Source organism: Callorhinus ursinus, unplaced genomic scaffold, assembly GCF_003265705.2.
Source record: "Callorhinus ursinus isolate GAN/ISIS: 27379988/994484 unplaced genomic scaffold, GSC_fseal_2.0 scaffold19, whole genome shotgun sequence".
Lineage (NCBI taxonomy): Eukaryota > Metazoa > Chordata > Mammalia > Carnivora > Otariidae > Callorhinus > Callorhinus ursinus.
Genome location: NW_027397081.1, coordinates 12,179,406 through 12,192,118, shown reverse-complemented (window position 1 = coordinate 12,192,118; position 12,713 = coordinate 12,179,406). Strand labels below are relative to the sequence as shown.

The following is a 12,713-nucleotide window of genomic DNA, read 5'->3' as shown; positions in this document are numbered from 1 at the left end:
TAGCTTGCTTACTCGTATGCCTCTTCCAGACCCAGCTGCGACCAGCAGCTCAAGAGCCCAGAGGTTAAAAAGGCCCACCACTTGCTTTATGACTGACAAATGATAGAGGGAATAACTCACCAATAAGGGCCTTAGTCACGGGCCCCAATTTTCCAGCTAAGAAATTGTCATTTCATATGATAGTCCAAAGCTACTTGGCTTCCTGGTAGGAGATGTAAGTTGAATGTTGCAGCATTATTCAGCACGATGATTATCATGGATTTACAGCTGTTTCTTGCACAAACCACATTGCACATACTCGGAGTACTCTCTAGAATGAGAATCTGAAACCTCGATCCCTCCCGTTCCCTCGTTTTCTGTTTCTGTAGTAATGTCAGTTGAAGCTGACATTCTGAGTCCGTATCTGAGTGTTCCAACTGATATCCTCACTTGCTTGTCCTGTCGGCTCTAAGCTTTAAATCTGGAAGGTTTTCAGTGGCTCTTGTTGGCAAGAGAAATGAACGATGAGACGTAGAGAGAGACTCGCTATTACAGCCAAATTTCAGTCACGTAGGTTGTCAGTACTAATGAACGCCCTTGAAGCAGAAACTGTAAACGCCTAAGTTGCAGTGGGCTGCCTTTGAGTTGGGATCATTCAGCAGAACACACATCTTCCCTCTAAATACTGAAGGGCCATGTGTTCAGAGTATGACTTTAGCTTGATTCCTAAAGCATATAAATGAAATACAGTAGATCCTTCCAGTACTTCCTCTCTGCTTTGGCATCATAAAGCCTCATTAATATCGTGTGATTGTTAATAGCACCAGATCTAGAGTTAAATAGGCATAGGTTCAGGTATTGGTTCCAGCCACTTAATTAACTTCCCTAAATCTGTTTCCTCGTCTGTATAATGGGGGTGGTACTAAAATGATGAACCCCCTGGGATTGTTGAGGGTTAAATGAGACAATGTAACATAGCGCCTGGCACATAGAAAACATTTTAAAAATATATTAGCTATTGTTAGCATGCCGATGATTAAAATAATACCCCCTCCAGGAATAATGGGAGTTTTCCGGATATTAAAAAAAATTCTTTTAAATAGTAATGAACACTTTGGAGAAGAAATAATTTGTTTCTCTTGCCTCCAGACTGGGAGAAAAGCAGTCTCTTCCCTCTTCTTCCCTGAGTGTAGTGATTATTGTTACATGTTATAACCTTGTGATTTTAAATATCTTATACTTATTATTAGTCTTTTGACATCCTGGAAGCAAATGTGAAGAAAAAAAAAAAGAAGAATCAGCTTTTAGTGAGTTCAAGGGAAAAGTGACCTCAGTTTAATCATGGTACGTCTTATCAAAGGGAAAATAATATTAAATTAGGTGCTTAAAATCCAAGTATAACAAATAAGGAAACTCAAGGGCCCTTCCCATTGAGACTTGAGATTGGGGTTCTGAGGAAATTCAGTTTAAAGAACTTTAAAGAGGAGCACTTAGTAATAGCAACTATTGTAAACAATCTGCATCTCTAATGAGCTTACGACTTAGGGGCATTGACAAGTGTCACTTAAGGAAAAACATCCACAGTGAATGCTATCCCCATAGCCTTGAAATCCCAGATTTTTCATTTGGTTAGAAAAAAAGGCAACATTATATTTTCTTACAGGGTAATAGCTCACCGGAGGCCACTGCGATGTATAATGTTATAAATGGTTTGGCTGCTAATAGGTCTTCTGGGGTGAGAGAGAAGTCCAAGTCTTTTTAATATTTGTGTCTTCCTTTGCGGTTTCCAAATATATCAGTATGTATTTTGAGTTTTAATCATGTAAATCTTTAGTTATGAATAGCATGTGGTTTGGGAGAAGTGGGTAGCTCTATTTGTGAATTAAAATTGTCGATTCCCGTTACCCCAGGCCTGAGCTGACTTGGGGACACAGGAGCGCTATGTTTGTTGGAGGGTGTGTGAGCCTGTGGTTTGTCAGCTTCCAGCTTCTGTCTACAGGATTCCTCCCTCTTAGAAGGTGACTTTCTTCCCCAGTAGCCCGTGTGCACAGATAGGGGAATTTTACACGGCTGGTTTTCAGTCTACAAAGTCGTCATTTGATATATCCCCAGGAATATAATCTCATATTATCGGTTCATTTGCAAAGCGGTTGACGTGCAAGATCAACAGTTGGCCTAAAGCACATTTTGTCTAAGAGAAACAATCTATTTTGAAATGCTGGAATACCACCCAGCCTTGAATTGCTACTGGAGCCGCTCAGTCTAAAACTGTTCTTCTATTCTTCTTTTGCCATAAGCGAGCATCACAGAATCAGATCCATTGAGAAGAATCTCCTTGCTTTGCCAACACAATTAGTTTTGTAAGAAGCCTCTGTCTTCAGATTGTTCTCCTCCAAAGTCCAAGTTGGATAACGGTGGTGGGTTTTTTTAATGAACATATTTTTAAGAGCCCCCTTTTCTCCCAAGAGCCCCTAAGCAGATTTAGCAGGCTTAGTAGGACTTTTCAGCGAGGTGATTTGAATGCCATCCTACCAGCAAATATAAATGACTTTTCTACTTTGGGGGCTCCTTTTTTAATTCTCACAAAACCTGTCCACCGGAGGGAGTTTTTCTTCAAGGCTAAGCTCTCCTCCCTCCAAAAAAAGATGCCATCTTTTTGATCAACGAAAAGCCACAAAATCTGTCCAGCTATGAAAAGGAGTTAATGGAGAAAAAAAAAAAAAGTCTAGTATTTTAACCTTTCCATATGAAGAGCCAAAGGATTCTGTGATTGTTATTATCTCATATGGTTTATTTGTAGATTTATTTCTTTTATTGCCCTGCGCTTTCTTGATAAGTGAAATTGAGTGGAAAAGCTGGTTTGTCTTTAATGGATGCATATCACTCCTGATAAACATTCTCATGGAGGGCATTACACCTCTACATTTTATGGGATCTGGCAGCTTGGACTTTACGCATCACAATGGCTTGGCCCCTTTAGTGCTGGGGGCTCTGATGAAAAAGTCCTATTGAGCTCTGTCTTTTAAAAGCAAAGCAGCTCCTGTGATGGTTACAATTGAAATAGCGCGGGCACAAAAGCTGTAGCTACTTTCTTTTGTCCTGGTCTCCCTTGCAAAGAGTTTTCACACTTCTAATCAATGTTTCCTTTCACAAAAGAGATTCTCATCCTATATGTAAATACCAGTTGGACTGTGCTTGACCTCAGTTCTTCAGCCCTAATGCTGAAAACCGGTAGACACAAAGTTAAAAACAGCTTGATGGTTATTAGTCTTTCGAGTTAAGACTCCCGGTCACCTTTGGTCTGGCATGGTATACTTCTCTTAGAAGAGAAAAGCAGAAACAGCTCTTCTTGCAAATGAAGCGGTGCAAGAATAAAGAATTTCATGGGGACAGGAGAAACTTTACATAGTTCTCTACAATAACGTTTGTCCTATTTTAAAACCTGACTGCTTTCCAGTTTCCAAGTTGATGGTGGAATTATCAAAAATCTATTCACTAGGTAAATGTTGTTGGCTTTAGATCCATCGAAAACTAGGCTTGGAGCTGTGGAAGGTAAAGCCTGGCGGTGCTGTTTTATACTACCCCGTCCGGAAGGAGCTTCAAAATATAAAGGATTTGCAAGACCTGTGATTTGCAGAACCGGACCTTTGTATAACTTGGTGTGGTTGATGTTCAGTTAGACCCTGAGCTGAATGCGTTGTGGCCAACCACCGCCATAAGCATCAATATTCTTGGCTGGCCCCCTTCATGTGCATTTTGGAGTTAAAGGTGAAATTCCATCTTTAACCCCCTTGTGGTTGTCTGAGCAGTGATTGATGAACTAGATGTGATTCCCTGCAGACCTTTCAAAGGGTGGATGAAGGATGGAATTTCAGCCTTTTTTTTTTTTTAAACCAGGGCTTTTGCTTAATACAGCTTTTAAAATTAATGTCCTTTTTTGAATGCCAAGAAAACAAAGGGAATTTCTCAGAGTGTATGCAGCTTGACACAATAGGCCTTAATTGGTGTCAAGGAGATGTTAGGATGAATGGGGAAATGCCCATTTAGCTGATAAGACTGAAAAGTGGAGCCTTGTTATAAGCTGTCATCTCAACGTGTATTTAAACTATAGCAAAACTGAAACATATTTGCCATATAGATCATAATGACTCCAAAGGAGCCATTATACTCTATTATGTAATTACATAATCAAAGCATGCATAGTAATCAGCTTTTGGAATTCAATGCTAATCAAACATACCTATAGTATGTGTTTAAGCTAAAATAGAGAACGTTAATTTGCCATTAGTCAACTAAACAAGAATGTGTATACAGAATATTCATGAATAGCTTAATGTTGTGTCAGATGATATTTTTTGTTTTGTATTCAGGGGAAATCAACAATTTTAATTGACGCAGAAACCAGCACTGAGGAAGATTACTCTTTAACTTGCCGTTCAAAAATTTGCCTCACCTTTTACTGATTATAAAAGGAGATTAGATTAAATTCAGTATTTTTTTTCCTTCCATAAGCTCAAGTGACACAACAGTAATTATGTTACAGGAGATTCTTAATGAGATCCTGACCATCTCCATACCATAGGATATAGTGTTCTAAATGCTACATGTAAAGCAAAGCTTGAAAACAAAACAAAACAAAACCTCAAGCATATATTGCTTTTGTAATTAGAAACAAATCAGTGTTATTCAGAAATAGCCAAGAATAGAAATACCTTGGTGGCCCATTGGGAAGTGTGGCCTCTACTTTTGCCTGGGCCTCATGCTTGCCATGTGACCGGCTATTTCCCCTCCCTGAGCCCTAGTATCTTCGTCTACCAAAATGAGAGCATTGCTCCCGAGGTTCCTTTCAGTTCTGTTGACCTCTGATTTCATAAAGGTTCTGTGAAAAAGAAAGTGACACAAATGAAATGTTTTCGTCGAGGGCGCCTGGTTGGCTCAGTTGGTTGAGCGACTGCCTTTGGCTCAGGTCATGATCCCGGAGTCCCGGGATCGAGTCCCACATCGGGCTCCCTGCTCAGCGGGGAGTCTGCTTCTCCCTCTGACCCTCTTCCCTCTCGTGCTCTCTATCTCTCATTCTCTCTCTCTCAAATAAATAAATAAAATCTTAAAAAAAAAAAAAAAAGAAATGTTTGGTCGATGTCACATACTCTTGCCCACTCGGTTATTTGTGAAGTCGGTTTAGTTTATTTTAACTCCAAACTTTATGAGCTACGGGTTCGCTTTGGTAATCATTTGGTCCCCTGAGTAGACAGTCCTTGGAACATTGGACTTAACTGTTTGGGATAGCAAAACACGGATGGGGATCAAAAAGGTTAAGAAAAGCTTTGTAAACAGCAGACAGATTGAATGCTTTTGATTTTAAATAAATACTCAAGTATTGAAGTTGAAGATTGAATTATCGCCTCTCTTTGAAATAAAGAACTATATTTATGTTGAAGTGGTCTCACCCTTAACCTTAATGCACTCTGATGGGCTCATCTTTTTGGACGCTGGTTCTCACTGTCTCTTGTCTGCACTTTGGATGACTAAAAACGTTACTGTACTATTTAAATGGGACTAAACTCTTTCATCAAAAGCCTTCGTGGCTTGAACTTCAAATAATTTATTTTCAAATTACTTTTACTGTAATTCTTATTAATTCAAATAGGTTTCTGATTTGATATAAAACGCTATAAATGCAAGGAACAGTTTAATGAATTGAAAGATAGGATTGAGTCTTTTAAAGGAAATGTACAAAATATGCTGACAATAATTGCTTAGATAGAAATCAAATCTTAATGGCTTTGTTAATGATTTGTAGTGAACACTGTGTTTACGTTGACTTGGGGGAACATACGCAGCTAGAAAGATTTTTCCCTCTGGATTTCAACAGAATCTTAATTTTTTTTCATTTCCTGAACCGTACTCATTTCTAGTGCTAGCTCTGAGAAACGTTAGCAGGAACTGTGGGATCTCTCTTGGTGATGGTTTTAATCGGGTCAGGGGTAAGGGTGGTTTCTTCAAGTTGGGCACATACCAAACGTGGTTATAAAAATGGGGATCCCACAGAATGGAGAAGGGGGGCAAAACTATTTGCAGTTTTAAGACACAGAGGGCTCACAGACCAATAGAAAATAAGATTTTCAAAAACAAGTGTTTTTGACTCCTTGTAAAGTCTAAACTTAGATAATCTCTTGGAGGGGAAGAATTAATAATCCTGAGCCTTTAATTAGTGCAAAACTTTGAGAACTATGGTGGCTCTTTGGAGTTCATGACTGTGTTGATCATTGGCAGGGTTTGTTCATTCTTGGGGGGTTTTGTTGTTTTTGTTTTGTTTTTGCAATCTGTATTTTTTATTTGACTTTTGCCTATTTAGGTAGCCTGACTGTGCCGATTTCATGTTAGGTGCAGTCTTCCATGTAGCAGAGGGGAGGGGAGGGGAGGAAAAAAAATTTCCTTAATATGATTTTGCTACTGAAGGAGTAGGTCAGGGGACTCTATTTGCTCTTTCTCTGGGCAAACTGTCTTCCCGGTGAAGAGTCATCTGTGTTCCTTGGTGTCAGTAAGAGTTTACATAGTTGCCATAGTATAAACCAAATTCTGTTCTAACTCTGACTTGCCCTTTATTATAGACTTGACTGGAGAGACTCCCCCGGTGTAAATGAAGTGCTTTCTTTATTAGCAGCCGGGCAGCGGAGGCGAGCTCCCTGTTCTGGCAAATGACTGCCATGCTCGGGGATCGAAGGCGTCCTCCAGGGGCAAAGGGTGTCGAGTGCCAAGAGAAAGAAGCCATAGTCAACAAGGTGCTTTACAGTCAGGACAGTTTCTCTCTCATCTTCAAGTGCTTAATTGTGTTTGGATAAATTACGGAAATTAAAAAAAAAAATCAGAAGTTGCTCATTGGGAAATAACCCTCTTTAAAAACAAGTTAAGTCTCCAAGGCAGAGCCAATAGAACCTTGGCAGCAGATCCTGAGGTTGGCTGGGTTAAAAGTACAAACTGTATGGGCCAGAGAAAGCTGACAGAACTGGGTTCAAACACCAGCCCCGGCACTTGGCTGAATTACATTAGGCAACTCATTTGAACTGCCCTGGGTCTCCTGTTCTTAACCTTTAAAGTTGGGGGTATTGGAAACAACAGGAGTTTGAGAGGGAAACGTGTGCAAGGGCACCGAGCACTGTGCCTGGCACTGGAGAAAAGTTTGCCCCCTTCCCCTCTCCTCCTTCTGGCCTCTGGCCCTAAGATCGGCCCCATCACCCTCTTCAGGCGGCCATACTGTGGAGGATGTAGATGACAGTCGATGCCTCGGTTGTGTGTAATGCCATTGGAGTAGTCTGCAACCAAAGGAGGTTTCAGGAAAGAATCCCTGAGTTAAGCCAGTTGAAGACTGAACGAATAGGGGGCGGATGAGCCCGTGGCACCCCCACCGCACTCCAGCCCTAACGAACTCTGCTCAGATGGTCTTTACTAATCATCGAAGTTTTTTTTTTTTTCTTTTCTTAGACAATATGCTTTCTCTGTCATGTAATAAATGTCCTAGCAACTTCTAGTATACTGCGGGAGACTTGCTGTCCTCTCCAGAGCCAGAGTTGTATTTTCAGAAATTGGGGGGCAAATCGGGAAGTTCTAGGGAATACAGTTGCTGATATAAATAAAAATCCAGTTTGATGCTGTCTTAAACCTCACCCATACACACCAATTAGCAGTCAAAAATGTCTGTACATGTCAGACATTGTTCCGCCCTTAAAATAAATTACCTTGCTGTTAACAGCCTTATTTAATGGCTGCAATGTATTGTACCTACTTGATTTCTTTTGCCCAGAACATGTGCTATTTCTGCCTTGACAGTGTATCTGCTAATTGAGTTTTAGAAAATCAGGAAGGTTTTTTTAAACGGATTATTTAAGAAAGGTACCTACGTTGCCTGTTTGTACCCTTCTGCTACACTTCAAGTTGTGTTCTGTAACAACCTAATTGTCGTGATATCTGTTTCAAGGGGAAATTTATCAAGTCAGAGTGCACCCTTCTGTTTGGAAGAAATATTTGAGGATGTGAGCAGAAATTATTTTTACATAAAGGCTTCAGGCAGTTAAGAGTACTGACATACAAATTGTATTTTCATCACTGTCACTCACATTTGGCGCCTCAAATAAATAGGTCATTATTATTCCATTGCAGCATATCCTATGGTGCCTCGAAGTATGGAGCTCTGTTTAATATAACTGCTGTCCAGCTGACCCGTGTAATTTATTGGTGATTTTTACAGTGACATTCTTGGGCCACCAGCATCAGCCAAGGCACTTTGATCTCTTTCAGCAAAATACTTCATTATCGCTTGTGATTTTTTAGCCTTAGTGTTATAACCATGTTAACATAGCTAGGAACTGTCATTTTCTGAGACATCGGATTTGAGGTTGGCTTTAGCAATTTCAAAAAATAATACGGTAATGATGATGACACCACCGTGGATTTGCAGAACACATCATGTGCCAGAGCCCACGAGGGCAAAAATGTGCAGATGGCAAAAATTTTACCTGAATGACTTCATAATAGCACACTAAAGTGATTTGGTCTTATGTTACCTAGTTATAACTAATAATTAAGAAGGTGTAGACTTTTGAACAGACAAACCCCTTCTGATTCTGTTTTATTACCTTAACTGTGCAAAACACAGAATCACGGTCACCTCCTCTTTGTCTCCATCTCCGATGCTAACATCTGATAGCCTTAATGTGGATACAGATGCTACTCAGGAAGAATATACCGGCATTCCGAGGGAGGACTAACACTAAAAGGTATAGTTCGTCCCACAGAGAGTATCTTATTAGGGTCCATTTGAATAGCAACTGGCTTGAAGTTCCGGCACCCCCAAGATGGTGGTTAGGATCTATCTGTAAGGCGTGGTTGATGTTGAAGGGATTGAGGCCTATCCCCGGGTGGCCTTTCCATGGGTTCCTTTTGGACATGGAAGATTCTTACTTACGATGGTAGCAAACTTCTTTAGATGGAGGAACTCTCCACCCGCAACCGAGTTGGACCCTATTTGGTATTCTAATCGCCTCAGGGCAAGTCCCGTGACTTCCGACCGATGCAACATTGGAATTGGGTGGTTTAATTTTTCCTTAATTTTCTTACTAGATTGGGTTACCCTGAGGAAATAAGGGTATCGTCCTTTCTGTACATACTTTTGCCAGGGCCAGTGAAAAACTACCTTGAAAAGCTTGCTTGATTGGCAAGAATTCCCCTTTCCTTGTTCTTTTCTCAAATCTGGGAATACACTGCTCCCTCCAGCTGGCTTCTGAATTCTGTGTTTGTCAGAGAAATCTATGGTGGGAAAAATAAGCATTCCTTCGTGGGTTTTTTTTTTGTTTTGTTTTGGTTTTTTTTTGATCACTTTTTCTCTTGGTTGTTATTCCACAACATTGTTCGGCCCACTCAGCCTTCACTGCTGGATCAAGCTAGGGAAAATTTACCCTTTCGCTCACTGCAAGCCCAGTAGGCCTGCGTTCCTCACACCTAGGTTAATTCCCTGCGTCAGAGATCTCAGGGCTGGGTTTTACTTTGGTTGGCTCCTTCAAGCACCAAGAGTTTTTGTTTGTCTGTGGCTCTAATAATTTTGTCCTTACCCCTAGTTCCCACCTTTCTAATCCTCTATCAGAGGCTGCTCTCTTTCTAGGTGGATTTGGCTTAAAGCCATCTCAGACACCCTTGCCACACACTTCCTCGCTGTGCCCTGCCAAAAAAGGATCCTTCAGCAGAAATATGATAGCAGGTGGAAATCCTCCATTTATTCTAATTGCATCTCTATTTGTGCGCCCGCTCTCTCACTCCCTGTCTTGCAGTAGTGTTTATCTTTGGTCTTTGTTTCTAAATGTGACAAAGTTGGGTTTAGGGCTTTTCTTTTGTGTTTGTTTTGGTGGGGGGAGTGAACGAACCACCCTGATCTATAATTACCTAGAAAGCTTGGGAAGAGGGGCAGTGAGCCTTCATCCTTGTATCCACACTGAACACGTGGGGTTGCCTGATTAACGTTGGGATTTGACAACTAGAGAGAGGATGGTGATGGTGATGATGACGGCAGCCACCATTTATTCAGTTTTATAAGAAGCTAGACACGGTGCTAAATGCTTTAGATTTATTACCTTCCTCAGTCCTTCCGACAGCTCTCTGAGAGGGCTTTGAATTACTGTCCCCATTTTGCAGATGAGAAACTGGCTCAGGGACTTTAAATACTTTACTTGAGGTCATACAGCCAAAAAGCAATCTTCCTCTTCCCCTTCCTGATCGACCATTATACACATTTCCCACTCCACACTTTTTATTCCATACGTGAAGATTAGATACCAGTTTTCACTCACGTGGCGGCTTCTGAAAGGCCAGGACAGTGCCCCGTATTTCTATGTCCTCTGCTGTGCTGGGTGCAGAATGGGACATTCTACAATTACTTCATCTTCGGCTGATGAATTGAATTCTCCTCTTCTCCTACCTGCGCTGTGGATCATACGGGTCATTTGTGAGGGGCCCTGACTGCTGTCACTAATCATAGAAACAACAAACGAGAGCAGATCTGGAGATGAGCCTTCGATCGGTGGATCTGAACGCCTTGACTTTGTGCCAAGTTCTGAAAGAGAACGTCTACATGGCTAGGTGGGGGTGATCGACAGAAGGGGCCTGGTTTGGGACCGCCTGGGGCTTTGGGTGAGTCGTGAAGGCGTGAGTTTCTGAGAGCAGAGTAACCGACTGAACTCTAAGCCTTCCCAGGGTATTACTGGGATCCCAGAGCTTCCTACTTGGGTAGGTCCTGGCTCCTACCCAGTAAACAGTGGGACGGCCTGTACCTTGGGAATGACGACATCCGCCAACAAGATGAGATTATTTCCTGAGCCCTCCTCCCTACTTCTATTAAGTGGCCCCTTGAGTTTTCTGTGAGGCGACCAAATAGCTTAGCTCAAGGGCATGTGAGCTGAGGTGGAGGATATGCTTCTCCCCTACTCCATTCGGGAGAGCTGCAGCTTCTTAGAAAAGTCAGCTCTCCGACCTTTCCATACCTTTCCAGCGCACTCCTCAACTGGTACAAGAAACTGGGGGCTGGGACGTGGGCATCACGACTTTTGAGAGCATGTTGATCCCAGGCTTAGTCACATTTTGCCCCTGGGTCTCTCTGGGATCAACGGACTCACTTTGTGGACTGAGGAGGAAGATGGGAGCCACCCCAGTATCGCCCTTGGTGCCCATTTTGGAATACGTTTCTTGTCTTTTGTTCTAACTGAGCCATTAACCAAATTTTAATTGATGGAAATCCCTTTCTCCTTTTTTTTTTTTTTTTAAGGCGATGGACAGAATTTGTTTACGAAAGATGTGACAGTGATCGAGGGAGAAGTCGCAACCATCAGCTGCCAAGTCAATAAGAGTGACGACTCTGTGATTCAGCTGCTGAATCCCAACAGGCAGACCATTTATTTCAGAGACTTCAGGCGTAAGTTTCTATCTCTGTAGCATTAGGTGGCAACTTTTTTTTCTTACATGTTGTCTTGATAAAGAGATTACCAAGGCCTCCTTTTCTAAATTTAATGTTAGATGCTTAAAGTTTAGTCAATTCTTCAGAGGGAAGAAGAGACATGCAATCATAATCTTTCTACTTAATAGAAACCTTGAATGGTCCCTTTTAAAAGTAAAGCAGTCTTACTTTGCAATAGGAATTGATTGTAGTAATTCAAGGTGAATTGCAATTGAGTCCCAAATACTTAGCTGACACAAACAACTCAAATAGGGTAAGGCAAGGAAAATAGAGCATTCTGAAGGGTAATCTGTTTGGTTTGAAGATGGAAGTTTCCAAGGCAATGTGTGCCTATAAAGACAAAGCCAAAATCTCCTATCACCGTAACCTCTGGTAGACAGAGGTTACCATGTGCTGAAGTCTTAGCAAATGTGGTATCCCAAAAAGTAATCGTTGGAACTTAATTGTGTATCCCAGAAATGGTTCAAATGGATCTCAGAGCTTTAACCGGAGCAGGAATCAGGTCTTTCCCAAGATCGCTCTTTGGGAGCATGGGTGCCTAATCAAAGCAGATGTCCCTTCACATCTGCTTGTCCCCATTCTCCCCAATGGCCCAGAACATTCATGAACTGTGGAAAGAGTTGATAAAACTAAGGAACAGCTCAGAGCACGAAGGAAGGTAAAAGAAGAGGAGCCAGCCATTTTTAGAGTGAATTTTTGTCATTATAAATGAATTTAGCCTTTGCCAAAATTGACACAAGGACTTTAAAAGTGAATATTTGAAATTAATAAAGAGCCCACAGACATGATTTTTGTGGTGACTCTGATTTCCTGCTTTATCCTCATCTGTCTCCCACTGTGAAGTTGAATGCAATTAGGAAACTGCAGGCGGGGTCTGAGGCTTTGGGAGGCCCTGGGTCGTGGACTCTGGGCAGCTGCACCTCCAACAGTACCAAATACAAAGGTGCATCCAAGTTAAATTGGATTGTTTTGCGATGAATTTTTTTTTAATTATTTCCATCTTGTTTTTGAAATTACTGATAGTGATTTTTTTTATCTTCATAATTTGGAACTGCTTTTTTTTTTTTTTTAAGGGGCCCCAGATTTTTTAGAGACAACTCAAAAGCCTCTATAGGTCCTCCTCCCTGAACTTTCAGTGCCCACAGCCTGCGCTTTCGTTCTGTTTTCATTTTACTGAACTCCGGTGGAGAATCTGAAACAGTTTACGAACAAGGGCTGGAAACTGACAGCAAGGAGC

General features: G+C 41.4%; 1 protein-coding gene across 9 annotated transcripts in view; it reads left to right on the top strand.

The window, feature by feature from the left end:
- CADM1 (cell adhesion molecule 1) overlaps positions 1-12,713 on the top strand; it is a 321,496-nt gene that overhangs the window by 244,455 nt on the left and 64,328 nt on the right. For all 9 annotated transcript variants that reach the window (XM_025893591.2, XM_025893590.2, XM_073903781.1 and 6 more), the window contains exon 2: positions 11,288-11,434. In XM_025893591.2, the coding sequence (XP_025749376.1) occupies positions 11,288-11,434 (147 nt within the window). The remainder of the gene's footprint in view (positions 1-11,287; positions 11,435-12,713) is intronic.